At 28.5% G+C, this 25,602-nt stretch overlaps 1 protein-coding gene across 1 annotated transcript in view; it reads right to left on the reverse strand.

Moving 5' to 3' along the window:
- The window catches only part of LOC108773226 (neuropeptide CCHamide-2), a 10,587-nt gene extending 985 nt beyond the window's left edge, over positions 1-9,602 (reverse strand). The window contains exon 1 of the mRNA XM_018538970.1: positions 9,506-9,602. Within this exon, the coding sequence (XP_018394472.1) occupies positions 9,506-9,602 (97 nt within the window). The remainder of the gene's footprint in view (positions 1-9,505) is intronic.
- Between the last annotated feature and the right edge of the window lie 16,000 nt (positions 9,603-25,602).

Raw genomic sequence — 25,602 nt, forward strand, 5'->3', positions numbered from 1 at the left:
TATATATGTATATAAAATAAATATAATAATCTTTAGAAACGAAAAAAAAATCAATATTACAGAAAACAAATTTTTTTAATTTTCAGAACCATATTTTAGTTTCCATATTCTTTTATGAAGTATATGTTTTTTAAAAAACCATAATTTTAATAACTTATAAAATATATGATGTAATCAGATTAAATTGTAAAAAAGAGAATAAAAAAGATATTAGAAATAATATTGTATAACGTAAAATATAATAAATTAATAATAGTTCACCGATTACATGATGATAAAAATAACTAATTTAATCTTTTATGTAAATAATAAGTAAAATGCTTTTGCGAGTCACTGCTGAATGACGAGCATAGAAAAATAACATAAATTTAACTTCTTCATTTGAATACTGATGAGATTTATTCTTTGAGTACATACGTTTCAATCATGGACCCGGTTCCTTCTCAGTGAAAACAAATTAAAAGAATTATAAAGAGTTTTTGATCACATTTGTAAAATTATTTTAAACGAGGCAATTCTATGAATTAATGACATTCTTAAAATATAATTAAAATATAAATAAATTAAGGACTTACATAAAGAAAGGAAAAAATCAGAGTTGAATTCATGTTAAAACGGATATAAAATATTAAATAACCTTTTTCAAATAGTAGATTGAAGATAATCTATGCTCATAAAAATTACCAATGCAATTACAGTAAGTCAATCTAACAGTATTTACTCTTATAAAATCATACTTAATATTAATTAATTAATTAGAAAAAAAAGAAATCATAAAACTCTTATTGTTAGATCAATGAAATTAAAATTAAGAAATAAATTTAAAATAATGTAACATACACTCACTGTACATGGAAAGAGTAACACATTTAATGTTAATGTAACAAATATGACTTTCTATATAACAATAAAATAGCAAGCAGGAGATAAATAATATTCATCTTCTTTACAATGGAAAGAAAAATAGAAAAGCAATTAGAGAACTCATACAGTCCTTTACGTTTTACTATTTTTTTTTAAATATATGTATTATTTCAGAGATTAATCTCTTATTTTTTAAAAAATCTCTTCAATCTTCACATTAGTCCAATCAAATTCATAATCGAGTTCAAGTCTGTGTTCTGTGATAACAGATTTCTGTGTACCCCATATCTTTTAATATTATTTTTATGTTCGTCAATTCTACTTTTGAGTAATCTACGTGTATGGCCACCACATGTTGCCTTCACAATTCAAACAATTAATCCTATAAACTACATTCGAATGAAAATACACCGAATGAAAATAAAACCTTTAATAAATTTTAGTCTATTAAAATCATCTATAATATACTCAATAATCTGAAAAACTAAATTAAAATTATGAGTATTTTTAAAATATTAGATAAAGAGTGATGGCAAAAAGACCCATTTTTTGGACCTCGAATTTCAAACTTTTTTTTGTGCCAGTACTATATGATGTAACATTAATCCTAGAGAAATTTTAAGATGAGCATAAGCATAGTTCTGGAGATATGAAAGTGATATAGTTTCTCATAACCCATGAAAGTACACGAAACTCTTCAAGTGTCCATACTAAGGAATAAAATAGATATTTAACGAAGTAAAACATACTGTTTCTTATTGGATTTTTTTTATGTCGGATTCAAATATGATCTTAGTTTTCGTCTAGCATGAAAATTTCCCGAGATAGATGGAGTTGAAGTGACACTTGACGTCGCCTCTCACAGATCAGGATGCGTTTCTGCTATGAGTCCGCTTGGCTCTCACAGATTGGGGTGCTTTTTTAATGTGAGTCCCTTTTTCTCATAGATGAATAAACACCAGCCGTTCTTTTATTTTTGTAAACCTTCGCCTCTCTCTCTCGGAAGCGAACCTATTCTTATTTCCGACTCGCAATTCCGACGAGCTTGATCCGCGTAAATAAGAATAACGGTTGTTTCAAGTGATTAATAGGGAATGTATTTTGAAGGTGCTTTATAAAGCACTCCCCCTCATAAATGAAATAGCAGTGAATAGTAGATCGTTCTCTGAACAATGAATTGTAGATGATCCATTCGACAAAATATATCCTCAATATTACCAACTTCAGCCACACATTTTTCCTTATGCAATACACCCTGACTGGAAATCATCATTTTCATTCCCTTGTATCTTCGGAACCGTGCCTATATACTTATCTTGAAATTTTACTGGGATTAATGTTTTATCTAATAGTACTATTTGCTATAAAAAAAGTTTGAAAATCGAGGTCCAAAAAGTAGGCAAAATTTGCCATCATTCTTTATCAGCTATATGCCAGCTATGCAAGGAACCGTAAAATATGTAAGTTTTCTTACGTTTGATTTTTTTATAATTAAGGTGTGCAAAAGAAGAAAGACGTTTTTTGATAATAGATAAAATAAAATTCAACGAATGTCCGTTGTTTAATAAAATATTAATGATGTCGTTAAAATTTTTTTCCTAAAATTCCGAATGCAATAAACATAAAACTTTATCAGTTGATTCAATATCAGTTTCTTTTTTATGGGAAGTCGGATGTTGTGAATGAAAATTCAGAAATTTATTTAAACAGATTTATAGAACCAATCAAAAATCTAAAAGCCAGTTAAATTTAAGTCTATAATGTAAATTATTAAGCTTTATAAGCAGTTTATCTAAACAGGTGAGTAGCTAATATCATGTCATTTACATATCGGACACAGAGAGATGACTGTTACTTTTTGTTAAATAAAAATTAATTTTACGTATAAGTATTCTATGTATAGGTTTTCATATTAAAGTATGAAATAAATAGAAATTTAATATTGTATATATTATATTTATATAGCAGAACAAAAATAATTTAATTTCGGTTTATTCTAAGACTTGCATTTTATAAAATATATTCATATATTTATGGAAGATGTTACTTTTTTTAAACGAGGTTTAGGAAAATAATTAGTTATAACTTTTTTATTAATTAAATTTAATTTAATAATTTTTAAGTAAACAATATGAATGTATATATTCAATGTATTCAGATACATTAGTTTGAAATGTTAACTAGGAAACGTTGAAATATTTATAAAAAGTATCTAAAAAGCTTTAATATGGATCGTTGATACATCTCTTTTGTTCCAATTAATATTGAAACGAATATGCAACTGTATTATTTATTCTGATTTAACAGAATAGAAATAATCCAAAACTAATGATTTAAATCCCATGATCTTTTCCCCACTTTCAGGCACTTTTCCAATTATAAAGATAAAAGTTCGTCATAAAGTTGATTTCTAAATAAAAATTTATGATTACATTTACACGGAAACTATTAATCGGATTTAGTAACATCCGTAGTTATAACCCTCGAAATATACGAGTATTCGTTCACATGAAGCGGTTTTAATTTATTCTACTGATGTAATAAAAACTACTGTATCATTCTTTGATTATGTTATAAGCTCATAGCATTCAAGAGTGGCAATACAAGCAAATATAATGTAAAAGTAAGAAGTAAATAATTAAATAAAGATAAAGAATAAGATAAACAGTAAAAGTAAGAGTAAAAGTAAAGATAAGAAGTAAGTACGAATCGGACGAAAATAAAAATCGGAGCATAAGTCGAAAAGAAGAATAACAGAAGCATTTGTGCTTCTTTTATTTCGTTGTTCCAATTTTCGTCTCCAAAAAGCTTTATTTACGCTTTTGTTACTATTCTCTCACATTCAACTTATGCTCCGATTTTCATTTTCGTGAAAAATAAATATAATATATAAAAATTATAAAAAAAAAAAACACTATTGTCATTATTTAATATACAAAAATTTGAAAATTTACAAAAAATTTGAAAATTTTTGTTAACGCATCTGGGCTTTATAGGTTTACAATTTATATATACCTATTATTTTTAGTGCAAGTACAATCAAAGCTGATTAGAACTGATATGTATATGGACTTCGTGTTTCAGAAAAATGGAAAATTGTTTTAAAATTTCAAATTTTTCTTAGCTTTTTACGTATGTCCTGTTTCGCATTTGCATCATATTGTATTTCTAATTTTCACAGAAGTCACGAAAATTTTGAATAAGAATTTATACAGATTTCTAGGTCAGAGACTTACAAACGTGCAAATACATGTTTCCATTTTCGTCATTTTACACATGCTTCGACAATTGTGTATACGTAATGTTGTTATTATTTTAAATATGTATTTTATCTTTCACATGCTTATTAATAGGAATGCGCCAAATATTCGGAAAATATCCGGTATCCGGTATTATCCGATACTTTTTTTATTATCCGGTCAAATAGCCGAAAATCATTAGTAGACTTTTTTACCTTCGGCCGAAACTGAAAATAAATTTGGTTTTTATTCCATCTCAAAAACCAAAATCAAAACCAAAATTTTTGGATAAATTTGCAAATATTACCATATGATTTTCAGAGAATCATTGGAAAATATCAAAATATTATGTGAAATTTATGTATTTTTTAAAAAATAAGATTTTATTAATATCTTATTCTCCTTAAATTATAAGGAATTTCATGTATTATAGACAGTGGTCTTGGCGACGTGGCGAGTAAAAAAAGGATATCTAAAGAAAGAAGAGAAATTAAAGTATTGTCGCACGGCGGTGTGATTTGCAGCAATCGGCGTCGATACTAATAATGTACAGTAATACGTATGATAGTTTTTCGAATAACCGCCGGTTTATTGCAATTTGTATAGTTTTGGTTTATTTACTGAATTTTTTTTCTTAACTTAAAACTGACCGAAATTGAAAACGAAACCGAAATATCAGTTGGACTCTAAAATAGTCTACTCTCTCATTAGTATCTAGCAATATATCCGGCTAAAATTTTATATTGAAAGTTTGCATCATTGATGCAGAATTCTATTCTTTTTAATTGAATTTTTTGTACAGTTTATGATTTTGCATCGTTATAATAATTTATGCTAACAATCGAAATATAATGGTTATCACCGGAAAATGTTGAAATGTTATTCATTATGAAAAATTTAATATTAAACTGTGATTACTAATTATAAGCAGTATAGAAACTGTATAAATATCCTGTTCCAGTTAATTATTATCGCTGTTTTTCCTTGGCTTTTCTTTTCTTTTTTAAGAAATTTGGAAAGTTTATAGGGGATATATGGAAAATATTTCATATCCGGTGTCACATTCTTTTCAAATGTCCGATATCCGATATCTAGTAATTTTATGATCCGACATCCCTATTTGTTAATTAATATAATTTGCAAGCCGCAAAAAACCCCTGAAACCTGATTAAAGAAAATTGTAAGTAACAGTAAACGTCATATTTAATTTTTAAATATATTTTAAAATACATTTTTTAATCTCAGAATTTTGTATAATATAACAATAAGTGTCAGCGTAAAAATCATCGTTCTTTATTACTTGCAAAAAATAAGCAAAATATAAGTAAAATAGTAATATAACAAGAAAAGAAATTAAAGAAATGCAGAATAATGATGATAGAAATGAGATAAATTTTTATGTAAAAATAAATTTTTTTAAATGTATCTCTGTTTTTCCTTTATAAAAGAAAAAACAGACTTTACTTCTAGGTGAAGATCGTAACGATGCTGTAGCGTGACGTTGTAGCTAGAAGTAATCTAATAAGATCAGCCAAGTTAAACGCTAACTTTTTTACTTAAAATTTTAACGGTGCCGATTATGTCGATTGACTATTTGAAAACAGACATGCGAAAAAGTATTTGTTAAATCTATATTAATATTTTTACAGTTATGATTATTAAAGAAAAAACTGTTTTAATACATACTTTAAAACAGTGTTCAAAATTAAAAGCTTTAAAATAAAAATCGATATTTGCGATATAACTATATTAGTTTTTGAACATGGCCGGAGACACTGCCGCGTCTCCTGATAAGTATAGAGGAACAATATGAATATGAAACAAATTTAAAGCAATGGTTATATTAAGAACTAGTAGATTTACAACCATTAATAATGTACACAATATTTGCCTATCATATAATGCAACACGTCTAAGCCGCTTTATTACATGCTAATTACGATACGATTTTCTTCACTGACACGGCTTTTAATATCGCATAATGTGGATTAGTTGAGTTGCTAAATTTTCAATATCTGTGTGTAACCAGAGTATTATTGAAACTTTATACAAAATTTAAGCAATCACACGATATTTGAGATGTTTATTAATTAACAGTATTTCAAATTAAGTAAATTAACAGTATTTAAATCAATTGTATATTTAAATCATTGCTAAAGTTTCTACATGCGGATAAGTTTTATTTTATTTGTATATAATTAACTATTATTTAAAAATTGTTTAAGAACATCGAAATTAATCGGCAGCTTAATTTCTATCGATCGCTAGGCACAATTTTGTTTCCTAAAGATAAATTTCTGTCGTCGCGCTAATCCTACGCTCATACCATTTTACGTTAGGATTGATAACCGCGTCATGGAAACACGAGGACACAGTGAATGCGATTATAACATTTCGTAGAGAGAGTTAACGGATTTGACATTACAATGAAGCAACGATAATTTACTTTTACATGAGTTTTGCGTAGAATAGCAAAACTTCGCGACAGCATCGCAGAAATAATCTATTGCGCCGAGACCCAAATAGAAGTTGAGCGGACGTATGCAATCGTTAAATCTACGATGCAACTACCTCAACTTTACATCCGACAGGGTGTGTTGTTATACTTTCCAGAAGCGGAAATAGAACGATTGATGTCACTAGTCTAATCAAGATCACAGTGTGTGTTTCGTAATATACACTGTGTTTACTATACTATTATAATATTAATTATTTAATTATTACATAAATACAGTTCATTTTTTTGTAAATACACGGAAAATATAGCTATGCTTATTCCGATTAAAAATCGCCCATCAATACATTTTTTAATTATAAGAACCATATAGTATAATTGTGATAATCGTAAAATATGTCCATCTTATATGAAAATTATCATTATTTCCGGTTGTGGCAATCGTAACATTATTTCTGTATAGTTTTACACAAGATTTTATGATATCTTTAAATTAAAATGTTTAAGCCTTTTATACATATATTCTGTACTTATTTAAAAATCAAATATATATACTTTTTTCTTTAAATTAAGTTTTTTCGAACGTATTAAATATAATTACATTTGGAACATATTTGAACAAGTATTATGAGCGTTAAATGTGAAAAATTCACGTGTATCTACTTTAGGATTAATAATGTTAAATAACAATTAATATCGGCAATTAAACAGATTTTTTAATAAACGAGTCAAGATCAGATTAGATAGAAATAACTTATTTATAACGATAAATTTTTTTAATTATTTCCAATGTCTCTTTTCTTCTGCATACCTATAATAAATTAAAATGCTTGACGTTTTACATAATCTGACGTATACGATGTAATTATGATACAAAAAAGGACTGACATACTACATGTTCTCGTAATATTACATTTTCAATACTCTTAAGTTCTGTGCGTGAAGCGTGAACCCGTTTTGATGTTTTGATTTTACGAGAAGTGGATATGACTAGTTGAATGTCAGACTGGCAAAACAATTTGATCGCGATATGTAAAATATCGCGATCAAAGCGTTGTTTCAATTATAGTTTTTTTTGCAAAAGAACAAAAAGCTAGCAAATAGAGTCATTTGTAAACATGCATGACAAACATACTTTTTGGACATTTTTGATCTATTTACACGCGTTGCTTTCAACTATTGATAGACTATTTATTCAATCGATGACGCAATACTTTTATAATATTGTAGAAAATTTATTTTATAATTTATAAGTCAACTAGAAAATTACGCAATTATTACTGTAAGTACCTTTTTTATACAAAAATTAATTCATTGACTTTTCAGCGCTTAGTAAAATAACTGATACAATTAATTCATAATAAAAAATATAATACAGATTGCAGAAACTTATTTAAAATATAAACTCGGGTTAAAAAAAAAATTAATATGACTTATTAAAAAGGTTCAATAAAAAATTGATATGACTTATTAAAATATATAATATTTAAAATATATATATCTAAAATAGATTTCAAGAATTTATTTAAAATATTCATATTTAAATAATGTTATTTTAAATACGACCGAGCCCTAATTGACTCAAATTACATTAATAATAATAATGAAAATAGTATAACAGATTCCTTCAAAATTTATATCTATCGTATTAATACATATATGTATATACATGTAAATTCATTCTTTAAAATTAGAAGGAAAGTTTACCCGATTATCAGATTAAAAAAAGTCATTCCATTGAAAAAATTTATTAGATTACATTTTTATTTTATTTTTTAGTACAAAATAATAGAATTTGAAAAACTTTAAACTTATGTAAACTATTTAAGCGATATAAGAAATAAAGAAATTTTTTAATTAGCATACATGCAAGGCACTTTATAAAAAGTTCATAGAAACTTATATATTTATTCTCGTTTTATATATATACAAACAGAATCAAATATAGTTTTTGAATTGGCATAATTAAAAGAAATATATTAATCAGCAATATTCGAAAGAAAATTGAAAAATGAATATAAAGTAATTAAAAAATAATTAAAACAGAAATTGATAATAGTAAACGTAAAATAATTAAAATGTATATAAAACAATTACATTAAAAATAATATATATATATATATATAAAATAATATATACTATGATAGACAATAATTCATAACATAATTTTGTTTGTATAGGTCATCATTTTTCATTTCTATTAAAGATACGTTCCATATAAGCAACTACTAAAAAACTAGTTTTACAAGTTACAAAGACATAATAATAAGAAACAAACTCTGTACACACCTCAAAGTTTTTAAGATTTTATTAAACAAGTTGATTAGCTTATGAAAACCGTAAACATGTATTTAAAAAATCTTATTATATTGTATTTCCCACACTAACATCAACATTTTAATATCATGACTTTTATCCTTTATATATATAATAATTTTAATGTTTTGATAAAATTATTTAAAATTTAATTTAAAAAGTCAAATTTTACTATTTATTTTTATGCTAAAATTTTTTAATGTTTTGAAAAAGAAATAATTTCTAGAAACTTTCATGAAGTTTTAATTATTTAAGACATATGATTTCAGATTTAAAAAATATAGAAATTGATTAAAAGGTTTTATTTTATTACTTATTCTTCAAGAATATTGAAGTATCGGAAAAAATAAATTCTTTATCTATTAAAATGTGAAATTAAATATCCGGCAAATAATTACTATTTAATAATGATATGTAATGATATAAAAATATATTTGTTGCTTCATGTAATTTATTATATATGCAAGTTTAAATTTAAAAAATTTAATTTTAAAACGATCTTATGTTTTTCCTACGAAATACTTCAAAATTATTAACAAATTGCCATTGTGTTTTTGAACGATCCCAGTTGTTTGTGGAAACTAAAATTAAATGTATAAACTAATTAATACAAACCAAATTTATTACTCACGTTTAGCATACGCCTTATCGCTGATGGAAGCTGAGATCACAAGTAGAATGATCGACAAGTAGAGCGAGAAAAAACCAGAAGTCGTGTTGGTTCTCATTTTATCACGATCGTCAATGGTACACTTTGCTCTGTTGCGAGGGTAAAAGGCCGAAAAAAAAAACAAAACTAGTTGACGCTTTTATTTCTACAATTGCAAATGACAGATTATGTTGAAACGAAGCGATGTTACCCCGTCGAGCAGGTGGTTGTGAATGAACGATGGTGGCGGCGCGCGCGTACTCTCTTTTACAGCGGAAATCGGAGTGGCGCAGTCGGATATCACCGTGGTGCATGCTGGACACGGCAAATAGCGTATCCGTGATGGCAGTAATACTTTCTAGGTAGTGATGGCGATGATCACGATATCGTTATGATATAATCTTTAATGATAATCCTGAATAAATGGAGATTGTCGGATATTTATTCTTTTAAAAGTATTCCGAAAGATACGTATGTCTCAAAAGGAGTGCTTCAAGGGCCAATTTACAAGAAAATTTTAGATAGGGTAGTTAAAGGTATATTGCAATATATAGACATCGATAATTCAATAACGTTACAAATATTACACCCTTGTGACCGAAACTTAGCTACACCAATGTAAAAAAAAGAATATCGTTCATTTATTACACGTAGGTAGTTCGAAAAACAAGATCCAAATTCTTTTTGGGCATTCGATAGACCAACAAAGTGAAAAAAAAAGTTTCCTATTTTGTCAAGCTAGTAATTTTCCATATGTAAAAATTACGAAATTTATACGTAACAATTTAAAAGATACAGTAATCTTTCAAACAAAAAGAGAAATTTTAAACTACACAACTCTGTTTTTAATTTAAATTTGGTTCATTTTTAACGAAGTTATATGTAGTTGCTTGAATTTTGAAGTCTATAGTTCTACGAACCTTTATTCTAATCTAACTTGATATAATATATCATAATCATATAAACCATTATTTGTTATAATTGCCACTCTCTGGGTTCGCTTATATGTAGGAACAAATTTTAATCATTCAAAAATATTGAAATTTACGTTATAGAAAAAGGGTGCATTAAATGTGTGAAGTGTTAGATGAGAATGTAGAAAATAAATAATACATAATAATAAATATAAAATAGTAACAGACAATTTACATTGAAAAAATGTTTTATCGAAAGTATCGAAACGTTTTTTTAAATTAAAATCGTTAAATAGACATTATCATCTGGAGACATGATAGTGTCTTCGGTGTGCCTCTTTTACGTGAGCCGGCGAGTTGATGATAACCCAACCAAAAATGGTAATGGAACTTTCCATTTGAAGATGAGATGCTAACTTCACAGAGACAAGAATTATTTACTTCGACATTATTTATCGCACGATAAAATTTCTCAAGAAATTTTTTTTGAAGTTAATCGAATTTGCTTGGATTATTGATAACTGTAATTAGTGTTAAAGTACACATACGGAAAGTATTATGAGTGCGGTAGAGAGAGACCGTCTTACACGTTTTATATGGATTAAAGCTCTTTATACCTAATTGAAATGCTTTTAAATATAAAACAATACCGTTGGAAAATTGTAATCGTGCTTTTTAACTGAATTTAATTATTCGATATTTAATTATTCGAGGTATATGCACAACGTCAGAGAATCTTGACAAATGTGGTGTAATGATCTATTCAATAATACCATGTCAATCGTGATCATTCTTGTCATCTTAGTGGACAATTGAATGCAAATTTAACTGAAGAATCAATACATATAAACGTCAACATTATGTAACCATTATCCTAGTTTTGATGATATCATATATTGTAATCGTTATTTTTTAATTCTGCACTCATATGGAATTTATTGAATTCACTATACTATTTATATATAGTATTAGAATTATTAAAAAATATAATAAAATTAATATATAGTATAAACGTGGTATATTAAACGTATATATAACTTGATTATAACGTAAATAGACAATAAGTAATACATGTACCAATTTAAGAAATGATGCAGCACGTAAGACAGAAGATTCATGAACTAGAGATCCCTTTGAATCGTACTAAGGAAAATGTAAAATTACGTTATACATTTAAATAAGATATTTACGGAATATCTAAACGTAATAGATTCTACATCCTATATCAGTTCCATGTAATTTTAGATGTCATGATATCGTGTTTATCAAATACGATTTGAATTAGTTGGAAAATAACTATATATATATATATATATACAGGGTGTCCCATTTTAATCTATCGGTCGAAATATCTCCTAAAATACGCCAGCTATAAAAAAATGTTTCAAATAAAAATGGAATGGTGTCGAGGGGGACACATTTTAGTCATATTGTTTTTTTTCTAAGTGGAGGCGCTAAAAAGATATGAAGGTCACCTCCACTTTTTTAAATGGAATTATGTAATTTTTTTTAGATAACGTGATTCCTCTAATTATTTTGCACATAAAAGTATTAAGGTAGAGATACCAAAAAACCAATAATTTTCGAGATATTTTACACTTTATTTTGGTACATTTTGACACACAATGTTAAATAACTCGTAAACTGTTGACTTTTTGATTATCGTACCTTAATACTTTTGTGAACAGAATAATGAGATAAATCAAATGGTGTAAAGAAAACACATAGTTGCTTTAAAAATAATATGTATGCAAAATGGATAATTTTTTAAATACGCAACTATGTGTTTTCTTTACACCATTTGATTTATCTCATTATTCTGTTCACAAAAGTATTAAGGTACGATAATCAAAAAGTCAACAGTTTACGAGTTATTTAACATTGTGTGTCAAAATGTACCAAAATAAAGTGTAAAATATCTCGAAAATTATTGGTTTTTTGGTATCTCTACCTTAATACTTTTATGCAAAATAGTTAGAGGAATCACGTTATCTAAAAAAAATTACATAATTCCATTTAAAAAAGTGGAGGTGACCTTCATATCTTTTTAGCGCCTCCACTTAGAAAAAAAACAATATGACTAAAATGTGTCCCCCTCGACACCATTCCATTTTTATTTGAAACATTTTTTTATAGCTGGCGTATTTTAGGAGATATTTCGACCGATAGATTAAAATGGGACACCCTGTATATATAGTATGTGATGTTTATTAACTAAACATTACAACTAAAATTACGAAACTGACACACGTTGTATCTATTATGTTTAGATTTCCCGTAAATACCTGATTTGAACGTATAATATATCATCTTATTTATTAGGAATTTAAATTCAGATTTGTTTGAGAAAGCTACTCTTTTCCAGTCCAATTTTTATGATCTTTGGTAAATTGTAATCGGGCTTTCTTATTCTTTTCACTGATTAATGGCTTTTGAACTATTCGGTCAAAAAGTTTTACAGTCTCTTTGTCGCGTCACAGTACTACAGTTTGACATTGGCAAGGTTTTCATCCTGTAGCTTATGTGCAATTTAGACAACAATTATCTTGACATCAATAGTTGATGTGTGTTTAATGATACGATCTACTTTGTTTTTCATGGCTTTCCATTTATATGCAAACGATCTTTTAATCCATATCCAGCACGATATTTAGTAATAATATAATTCATGATTGATTTACCTATCAATAGCAACGAAGCGATTTCACGAGAAGACTTTCCATTATTAAAAACTTAATTACTCTCTCGCGAATTTAGATTTGAGTGTGCCGAGCATTTCGACGACTTCCTACAAATTAAATGTAATCATTGAACGCAATACTACATATATATACAACAAATCATTAGTAATCTTACTCAAATCTATTCGTCAAATATATTAAATTGTCGGGAACTTTTGCAGATGTAAATATGACAATTATAATAATAAATATTTTTAGGAATATATATAATCCATTAGCTATATTATTTTGTTACCAATACTTGTACTAACACCTGACAATGATTAAAATTTTGTCAGACGTTTTTTCATAAATTAGAGTACAAAATGTCACTGGCGAGAAATTTTTTCACGCTACTGTACATAAGATGGTAAATGGACGGTGTCCTAATTGTTTAGCAAATAAAATAAAATTGTACAGACAATCGGAGGGTGCGGTGCAAACAAGGCAGAAGGGCAATTTAGTTATAGATAGATGCAAGACTAAAAAAGGAACAGAAAATGCTTCTGTATATTGAATTTAATACATTATATTCAATAGGTAGCTTGTTGAAAGAAATAAGAGGGGAAAAAAAGGTTATAAAACTTTAAAAGATTATTGGCACAATATATCAAGAGTATAGAACATGGAGCAGGATAAAAGTTACCGAAATATCATTCTATTTTTACGTGTTATTCCATTTTAATCGTTGTTAATTTAATTTTTATTCAATTTGTATTGAAGAGAACTCGAACCTAAGGTCGAAACGTATACATTTATATATATATTTTTAATAAATGCTGTTAATTCACACTGTGACGGCTCTCATTGGCATCATTTTGTTTAGTTGGATTTATTCTATTTTATTATTATTATGTATATTTGGTAATTATTTAATTCCAAGGATTATTCAGTTCCAATGTCATAACCCTCCAACAAGTTTTAGTTGCGGCAAACGTTATTTGTTAAAAAGTTATGAACTGATAAAAAATAAGAATTGACAAAAAAAGAATCGAAAATTTTTGTGAAATAATTCAAATGTAGACACGAACCGAGATCCACCCCACTCCTCCCCTCCCTTGCCATAGACCGTATGACTTTTCACTCAAAATAAGGTCCATTTTACAATCAGATAAGAATTGGGTTAGCTTAGGATTAAATCGGGATGGAATACGGGAAGAGGGACAGAGTCTTTTCCCCGCCCACACGTTTTCTTTTTACACAAAACTGTTTGGAATAGAACAAATATTGACCTTGTCTCGCTCCAAAAGCAGAGACTTTGCCCTTCTTCCTGCACGTCCATCCTGATTTAATTATAATCTAACCCAACCCTTATCTAATTTATTGTACAGGTAAATATTTTATTTTATTTGTTACACATTTTTTTATTAATAACTGTAACAAACACTTTAACAATAGTGAATATCTGACTTTTGAAAGTTATTCAATATATTATGACCTTGACAACGTGTGTCAAAGTTAAGATTATTGAAACTAGGTCCCCGGAATTAAATAATTATCGTATATTTTACTAAATAAAGATTAAATACGTCAAATTGTAAGTAGCTATTAAAATTAATAAATGTTAATTCATTCCGTAGACGATCTGTCTTGTGTATACTTTGATAATTATTACATATGTATTTGTACATTAATTAATGTTCATTGATACATTGCTAATTTTAATATAATATTATTTGAATGAATTGAAGGCATTGTGAAAGTAACTCGATAGACAAAATGTTTTACATGTATGCGTTTATGCATGTAGTTGAAGTGACCTGAAAATTTAAAATGGTCACTTTACGGGACCTGATCTCCAGATTTCGGTATTGACTGTATCAACTTTATAATTAATGACAACCGAAGAATTGCGCTGGCGTTACATAATAAAAGTGTTGTTAGATTTTTAATTGTAGTTTTAGTTCCTGAATAATTTTAATTGAAAGTTTGTCGATGTTAAGACTCTAAAAGAAGTTAGTCTTAACGACGCGAATTTGGTAGCGCCAGAAGTATATGTATATTCCTTATAGTGATCAAGCGTTTCAAATCATTTTAAATCAGGCGGGACAGTCCCGAATAATTCTTCATCCCACTTTATAACACGTTCCAAGTTTTATCTCAAATTCTAAAATTTTTTAAACTCATAATCATGGATATGGTTATAAATTGTTTCTCTTTTAAATGTAAAATTTATTTCTTCTAAATTAGTATGTTATAATCTAATTACAATATAATTGTAATATAATATCTGTAATTAGTATTACAATCTAAATTAGTATTAGATTTTTTTTGTTTAACTCATCCTGTGATTGTTGTGTGTCCGAGTTTCTTGCTCTGATCCTGTGTTTGTCAGAAACTATAGAAACCATATGGATGACCGCGCGCTCTTCTTCCTTTCCCCCCTCAATAAACATCCCATCTTTAACAGAATTTATATAAAAGGAGTCATTCAGACGGACAACTCGGTATCAGGGCGCTCCTTGCTTTGATGAAGTACGAACGGCAAAGTTCACGAAACATTGGTTAGCAATGGATCACGAAACGGCTAGAACTCGCAAAACTCTTAATTGGCACCTCATCAGAAAATATTCGTAAAAGTCTTAAAAGTACTGCACGGCACTTATTGTCCATTTCTTTCTGATCTTCACATTTGAAACCTTACATTCGGTTTGGTCTTATTATGTTTATGATCAAAATGAGCTAATATATCAGCTAATATCTCTCATTCAGAAAATGTTAGCCCGTAAATTTTCCCTGAAATCAACTGCAAGAAACAAAACAATTTGGTTTATAATAACTTTATGTGCGCAGTAAAATATAATCATTTTTTTCTGCAGTTTTAAATTACTAACTTTTAAACGAATAAGTAATAATACTATTTAACTTTTGCACGAATGTTTATTATTGTTCGATCAGTATATGATTCAAATTTCATTTAATTCTTAATCTACTTCTTCATCTTTTCAAATAAATAAACGCGATTTTACATAAAAATGTAAATAAATTTTTAAACTGATAAGACGTATACATTCTTAAACAAACTCAATGGAATATTTTTCAACTCTCTTTGAAATGTGAATGATAATAGAATTGCAGGAGTGTGCTCACATGTATCATATTTAAAATAAATTTAGTGCAAGGCATTGCAAGAAAAGAGTATATTGTAAATGTAAAATAGGACGACCATGTTCGCGAAATAGCTCTAAACTGATGAACTCAATACATCATTCACTCGCTTCATAACTAGAAGATTGAGAATACTAAACAATAGCAAGATAATGTTGTGCAAAGTTTGCTCATTGTTCCGGATGCCACGGCGCCATAACGACGCTACGGACTTATTACAGCCAAGGATACGTTTCTAAGTTCCCGAAGCCGGAACTTACTTGTCCAACTCATCGATGGCAGAAATACAGACGATTCTTCTTCAAATGACGATAACACTAAATCAAATAAAAATAAAAATGCTGTGTTAAAACTTCTATTTTTATTTCTCATCTTTATGTCTCTCAATCTATATATTTAATTATCCGGAGCTGACGCCAAAATCTGTAATACAATTATTAACGCTTGATCTATAAGAATCATTTAATTTGTGTTAATACGTTAATTAATTTCAAGGAACCAAAATAATATAAGTTGCATAAAAAAGATTGAATACTACCCGAAAAGAAATTAAAATGAATTAAAAATTTTTAATTTATTTGGGTCCAAATTTTTAATTCATGTATATTGATAATTGAAAATGGTAAAATTGAATAATTGTCTATATCCATATAGACTAAAAGAAATTGAATATAGTAAAAACTAAATCATTATCTATCCATGTAACTAGCCTGTCCAAAACTCGGCCCGTGAGCCGAAACGCTTCTACCTCTCCACCCTCTCGGTAGAACGAGATGAAACGTAAATAACAAAAGATATACGCCTGAATTCAGATCTATCCAAGATTCATAGAATGAAGGAGGAACTCATCTCTCAATCTGCAATAGCACTTGTTTTTTAATTATCTATCATCCTCTGTAACACTGATGCTATATTGATTTCCTCCAAGCATCCTTATTTCTTGTTGTAGAAAATATAAATTTTGCCACATAGCACAGAAGTTTGCAAAATTGAAGATTAAATATATAAAAAATTATATCACGAATAGATTCAAAATATGAAAAGTAACTGTAAAATTCGTTACCGTTACCATAAGATGTAACGTCGTACAAAAAATTTATAACGGTTACGACGTTACAATAAATATAACGCATTATTTCCATTTTTTGAGAATTGCACTGATTTCTAAAAAAAGGACATATGTATACTTATTATAATTTTTATTTATGAATTTGTCGATTATGATCATATATTTTATCGTTTTATTTTGAAATTATACATGTAATTAAACTCGTTTGAAACTTGAACATAATCGCATAATTACTCTAAAAAAAAAACGTTCTTAAAATTAAATAATTTCAAATTTGTATATTGTTACGAACGAATCAATAGTTTTCTATTATCTTTATATAGAATTTTATAATAATAAAACTTCGTTTTTCGTTTGATCTTTCTGTTATCACTGTAATAAGTTTTGTTATCGCTGTAAATAAGCTATGAAGATAAAAAAATTTTTATCGGGATAAAAGATGAATATCTAAATTCACTTCCGAGAAAGCTGAAATAGATAGATCTTCCTTTTGATGCATGTTAATTAATGCGGATTTGTTTCACTGCGCATTTGCACAATTTTGTTCAATTTTTTCGTGAATATTTTCAATCCTTAATATATAAAATCTACGTATAACTTTGTTATAATAAAAAAACAGTGTAGAATGAGATTTCACAAGATACATCAGCAAGTGATACGTAAAAATAATAATGCTAATAACAATAATAACAGTAATATTTATGTAAAAATGAACAAGCGTGTTTGATTACAAAATAAAAGCTATTTAATGATAAAACGTAAACGACAAAACATTAAATTGAAAATTTGATTTTATATTGACGTAATCAGCTTTGGCGATGTACGTATAACATTAATTATTTAATATTTTTATAAAAGTGAAAATTACAATAGATTTCATCATCTTTTCTTAGATAAAATAGCAAAAAGCATCCCATGTAGCACAACTGACTTGAGCTCGAAAAGAAATAAAAATTTATATATATACATATAAACATATATATACACACACACACGCACGCACACACACACACACACACACAAGGTGTACCTCGAGATTTCTCTAACCGTTCACAGGAAGGTAGGATGGAAGGTGGGATCGGGATGAAAACAAAAAGTTCTATATCATTTAGCTATATTCGCTGTTGCCGGCCAGGCTAAGGTAAATGTCCCTATTTGTGACTATGTAAGCAATTACTTTTTTCCTCTTTCACTGTTTCAAAAATTCTTCTCCAGAATTTTAAAGTATGCACGCTACATACATGTCTGTAAAGTAGAGTTTATACCGAGAACATCAAAAAATTTTAAGACCTCTTTTTATTTCTGTTAGTCCAATATGATGCTCTAGACTTAGAAGAGAATTCTGATTAGCGCAACATCGCTAATTTTGGCTAATTTAAAATAAAATATTCTCATTGATAAAGCAGTGAAAAATTACTAAGCACAAGTCAATGTGAATGGATGTGTACTATCATACTGTTGTATACTAACGGGACCCTCCCCTAGAGCTGTCACATCGTGACATTTGCTTCGTATAAAAGCTGTGCAATCTGTATTTACCAAATAGTAGTCCACAGATTAGTAGTTTGGACGAAGAAACAACGTGGAGTTTTTCAGATTAGACGTCTAATTAAAAGGTTATTGTTACACAAAAATTTATGTGTGTGTGTGTGTGTGTGTGTGTGTGTGTGTGAGTTTGAAATATTGATTGTAGTAGTATGTAGTAATGTGTCAATAATACGTAAATCGTCTGTATGTAAATGTTATTTACAATATAAAAAAAATTTTTTTTAAATGAAAATATATGACAATATGCAAAATGATAATATAAATATGCGCAAAATATGCAAATATGCACAAACATGTGAAAAATGCTTGCTTTTCAATAATAAGATTTGCTATTTTGATTTTACTTTCCAGTTTGCTTTCTATACTAAAATAATATACAATTGCATAAGAATCCGATATCTAAATATATGACTCTTCTTGCAATATTTACTTTAAAAATTTGTTTAATAGCTAATATGAATAAAACGCAAAAAGCAATACTTTTGTAGAAAATATACTGCTTTGTTTTACGTCAGAATAGAATCCCTTAATTTAATAAATAATTCTATCGCATTATGTACTTTAAAAACTATCGCAAATTGTATATAATTAGATATTTAAGTTATGTTTGCGTTGTGTGAAAATTAATGAATAAATAACATTTAAATTTAATATTTACAGTTAGTATATGTATAACAACACAAGCACAAAATACATGTGCGCGTAATATATATTTACGAAAATATTTTATATTGTAATATGCGGTATCTCCTATTAAACGGCACATTTGTAATTATCTAATAAATCCGATACCATCATGGAAAGAAAAAAGTATAATCTGAATGTTAAATTAAAACGAGAAAGTCCGTATTAAATCAATTATATTTCTCTTTTCTTTGCACGGGAAGGACTAATTTATTCAAGTATCTAAAGATAGATAAGGATCTCAAAATAATTTTATTCCGGGTAATAAACACAACGATCTGTAGCAATGTCAAAGCAAATATTAATTTTATATATTTGATTTGAATATCGTTTTGCATTCAACAAGAATTTGCCTTTTTAATCTGTGTTTCGCGCGATTTAAAATTAACTGATAAACGTGTTTCATAATTAGAAAAACTTTTTCATAGCTTACCAGAAACCGGTGTATTCAACCACGCGTAATGCCGGTCGGCTAGGTCAACTCTAACGATCCATAATAAGATTCTTGCGGTGGACCATTTTTCCAAGAAATTTTTCCCGGTCAGCCGCTGTGCCGGAGCACGTTCCCCTGATGAAACCTCGTTTAAGAATAATGAGATTACCAATTGGTAACACTAATTCTTCCGTGTCGCAAGTACGTAAAAGCAAATTTTCTAAGTCATTCAAATATATTACCCAATGCCGTACCTCATTCCCGTTGAGATCGAATCTCATTTCAGATACAAAGCAATGCGCATTGTTCTCTCATTTTTGAGCGCTCATTAAAATCGTGTAAAATTCTCTGCTAGAGAATCTGGCGCGCTCTGCGTTCAATCACGGTAGGATACACCCGGTTGCGCAGATGGGTTACTCCTACGTTACTGCCGTTCTCATTTACATATCGAAGTGGACGACGTATACATGGTAGAACTCGGCGGAAGTCGTGAGCCGGAGTGAAATTTCAATAAAGTGCGTGCGTGAAGAAAACGCAAGTGAAACTGCGCTTTGAACGAGTCCACCGACGAGATTAATGTAATTTTCAATAATAATTCGCGTGCGCAGAATAATCGGTAAAAATTACAGGAAAAAAATCTTTCTAGATTGAACTTTAACAGAAATATTATATGACCTGCCGTTGCACAGTTTCCGAATTGTAATATTCAAGCGTTTTAAAAAATGAAATGTACTTGATGTACCTCGCAGTATTTCCTAAGCCTCATTTTACTACATGACTAATAATAATCACGTTAATACCTATTCAATGTGACTGACACGCACACACAACGTTCTGTTTTTAATATCTTATCACATTCTCATCGTTTGCAGATAAAAATTTACACCTTGTCACGTTATGACAACAATAATTTATCGAATAAAATGACAATACAGTAAAGAATTATCAGGCAATAACATCTATGGTAGATAACGAAAAATGGGCTTCATTTAACAGCTTTATTTCCCTTAGCTGCACTATCGCTCAACGTAACAGTGTTACATGCTTAGACAGTGTAGCATGTTTCCATGACTGATGGTAAGCGAACTCATTCGGTATAACGTGTTTCCGTGACTACGGTTTAGTGCACAATAATATAATAAGTTTTATGGACAAAGTGGAATGTTGTTAAACATTTAAAACTTGAAAATAGAAATCAACCGGGAGCAGGATTTTAGCGCAATAATGAAGCAGTGTATATACATCACTTCAATGCAGTGCAGCACTTACACGCAATTGTGGTGTAAGGCTATATACTCAGGGTATTCCAAGTTCCCCGGGGAAAACGCTATTATAATCGTAGTAAAATCCGATAATAATTATATGCCACGAAATTGTTTATTAACATTTAAATGTAATTTATTCTAACAAATAATAATTCTCTAGGATATGTATTATATTTACGTCGTTTATATTCCTTTTAATAGGAAAGAAGATCGCAAACAACGAGAAAACGTGATTTCTCTAGCGTTAATTGCATTTTTATTTAATCTTTTTAATGTATTTTATATTACATATATAATTTGATTTCTCATCTCGACAAGATAGTCATAAAAAAATCTCAGTATGATTATGGAAATTTGATATACTTTCATGCTCAATAAGATCAAATAGTATTCTTCATTTCTTCCCGCGACAACTTTTTTTTTCACAAACAATTGTAATTAGCACAGAGTTGCAATTACCATCGTATAACGATGTTTGCGAAAGTGATACTTCAAGGAAACGTAATGTAATGAACTAAAATCGTTTAACAACATCACCTTAGTGTACAGTCTCTGTTCTCCAGATAAAAACAATGACTTGTTTTTCGATGCATAATCGTACTCGGTGCACAAAATCTCTTTCTGAAATTGTGCAACTTTAAGTGCAAAAGCATGTCACCTCGTAGTCACTGTTGTCTATCATTCTCCCTGTCTGTCCCTCTCTCTTCCACCCCTCCCCTCTCTCTTTCTCCACCCTCTTCCCACTCTCCCTTTCTTCCTTTTCTCTCTCTTTCTCACACAAAGTTGTCTTTAGTATACAAATTGTTATCATCTAAAACTGATCTTAGTTATTTCATGAAACCTAAAAATTTGATGAATACTCAATTGAACAAATGTTGAACGAAATGCTTTTATGGTACACGATCAATTTTTATATGAAATTATGTATAATCTATGTAAAATTGTCATAGACTAAACATAACATTTTTTAATTCTTGTACGATTGTTAACTCTATCAATAATACTAATCAAGGGTTGAAACATTTATTATATTATTGTCATATCGAATAAAAATATTGTTACACAGCTTGCGTTAGCTCTCATAAGCATTTTATTTACATTCTTTGATTTTTTTCATTAGAGTTTTTTATTTCATTGGTTGTCTCTCATTTATGTTAGTTTTTATTCTTTGTCAAATTCGACGTACATGCGAAAAATATTCATATTTATGAATATCTTTTTTGTCGAAAAATAGAGTATAGCATTAATAATATTAAAAAATCGAAATAAAAACAAGATTTTCTTCTCCGAATAAAAATCTTTCATTCGTATTGTGCATTATACAAATGACTCTCATTACAACAAAACTATATAATCACGATTTATTGTTCAGTGAATAACGATACAATCAACCTCATTGTAACGACGCGAATGATCGCCTCCCACGACATTTTTTACCAACACCAATTAAATCTCGGGCAACAATTAACGGTGCAACAATTGGTATCACATTCTCCGCAACACATTCGTTTCCTCTTTCGCTGCGCTCCGCGCTTTTTTCTCTCTGTTTCTCGTATCATACGATGCTTTTGTACTTTATTCGATTATCACGCTAATCAGAATTCTGCTATGCATCGTTTCATAACCGGACGAGATTGTGCCGCATTGTCGTCGCGTGCAGCAACGGCGGTACCGCTACATCTGCATTCGTCGTGGTGAACAGTTGTAAAAAACCAAGAACCAATCTCCTATCTGTTCCTCGCCAATGTTAGGCCAGTCAGTCGGTCAACCGGTGAATATACTTTTCGCGTAATTTCTCAGACTGCCCGGCGGCGATGAATCTCGCGATGTACCCGCGTGAGAAGCTATAATGACGAAGGTATCCCTGACTATTGGGCTGACTGAGCTGTGCATAAATCGTAGACCGTCAAAGAATCCCATGCTGTGCCTTGATGTAGAAAGTAACCTCCTTTGCATTACGATCCTACGCACTGCAATCATATGCTGCGCTCGATAGGATAACTCAATTGAAGAACTAAGAAGATCGCTTATGAAAATCTCGCAAGAATGTGCAATTCGTTATGACTTCTGTCATAGAATTCGGTGAAACATGGCGCGTTTAAAAAACATGTTTCTAAAGAGGAACGTTGAGAATTATTTATAAACTCGGGATTTTTCGAATTAAAACATATTTGATGAGAATATTAAAAATAAATAACAAACCGAACAAGTAAAAAGTTCAATCAGTTATTTTGTATTATATGAAACTGTAAATTTAGTTTCGATATTCTATTTGCAGGAACGTGTACAATTTATTAATGCAACTGTGTAAAACTATATTTTTTTTAATTTAAATAATGTATTGTATCTAAATAATGTATCTAAAAAATTAAATAATATATTGTATTAGCTTTCAACGTTTTATAAATTTATATGTTACATTTTGTGATTTGCGATTGCATGAATGTTATACTTTATATAACAATAATTGATAGAAAACATTGCGATCCGTAACAAGTATAAATATATGTTCATTACGTGAAAAGAACGATTTTATTGAAGTTTATAAAAATTAGGTCAAATACCTAAAGATAATTATATTAGACTATTAAAATAATTATATAGGAGAATCAAATATAAAGATAATACTGCAAAAAGTTTTAATATTTTAGCAATTATTGTATAATAGTTTGAGCATCCAAAATATAATTGTTATTTAGCTATTATTTAGATGATCCAACATAATTATTTTCAGATTTGAAGATTTTTAGCTAAACTCTTATAGATATACTTTAGCAAACCTATTTTTCCTATACATATAATATACACATTACGTTTGTAGACAAATAAACGACCGTAAATTTTACTTATATATATATATATATACATATACAAGTGTATATATAAGTGTTATCTTTGAATTAACTGATAATACGTACTGCTAATTAAAATTGCAAGGATAACCTGTTGCACTTTAATCTCGCCTTTACCTCTATTACATCTCAATTCCATTAGAAGGTGATGCTTTTTTAGTTGAAAATCACAAAAGGGAAATTTTTTAAAATTTAAACATTTTAGTGATATCTAATTCTTTTAGTGATATTATATCTAATTACGATTGAGATCTTTATTTTTAATGTATAAACGAATATTAAATCCACCTACCGTATTTACAAACTTTCTAATATTAAAAAAAATTTTTATGTAATATATGTACTTTGAATATACAAGGCGTCTCAAAATGTTTGGATATTTTTTCACTGGCAGATTTTGTAGGACATTCTAAGACAAAACTCTTATATGAAAATGTTGTGTGTGCATGTGTCGAGGTTACAATAGTTTTTAAATTACAAAACGATTAATCAATTATAGTAAAGGAGAAATGTTGTACGGGGCTCCTATACATTGACTCGCCGCGCTTGTCAAATATTGACGTAATTGAAACACTTATTGCAAAATGCCTGAACTATCGAAATTTGATTTCTTATTTTAAAGCATTAATAATTTATAAATCAATAGCGCTTTAATGAGAAACTGAATTTTATCAATTAAGGAAATTTTGCAGTATGCGCTTCAACTTTACATACTACGATGAAAAGACATACAATGATAAACAGATAATAAAAATCTCAATTATATCAGTATATATTTAACGAATAAATATGTAAAGGTTTAGTACGATGTTCTATCCCTAAAGTACGCAATTTTCAGATGCTACAACTTATTAACTTTAATATACAGTTTATGATTTGAAAATGATTGTACCTTTGATATTTTTATGTAAGAATTAGAATGTTCCACAGAATCTGTTACTGAAAAAACAATCCAGCATTTTGGGATATATTTTTTATATAAAAGGCAAACACACACACACATATATAAGAAATAAATATATTGAGAAATATATATTTCTATTATATTTTGAAAATTGAAAATTACGTAAGAAAATTAGTTAATATTAGATAATAAAGATAAGATTGACGTCATAACGCGTTGTACGTCACTTATAATAAGTATACGAAATGTTTTATTAATTTTAAATCTGTAAATTATACACTTCAACATCATTAAGTCATAATAATAATAATAATAACGTCACAGCAATTATACAATTTTCCTTCACCGTAGCAAGGTATTCGATCCAATATTGATTGTGAGAAAAATATTTGGTTGTATTACAAAAAGTATAAACAAAATGTATTCTGATCGTATACTAATCAGAATATCGTTGAATTTCCAATTGAAGATCAATCAGAATATTTGGTAGATTTATCTTTCTGATTGAAAGAGAGAAACTATCAGATTTCGAATAATCTAATTTATGCAACAAGACTTTTTCTTATAGATAAACATTATGAC

The sequence above is a fragment of the Cyphomyrmex costatus genome, unplaced genomic scaffold (assembly GCF_001594065.2).
Source record: "Cyphomyrmex costatus isolate MS0001 unplaced genomic scaffold, Ccosl1.0 scaffold20, whole genome shotgun sequence".
NCBI lineage: Eukaryota > Metazoa > Arthropoda > Insecta > Hymenoptera > Formicidae > Cyphomyrmex > Cyphomyrmex costatus.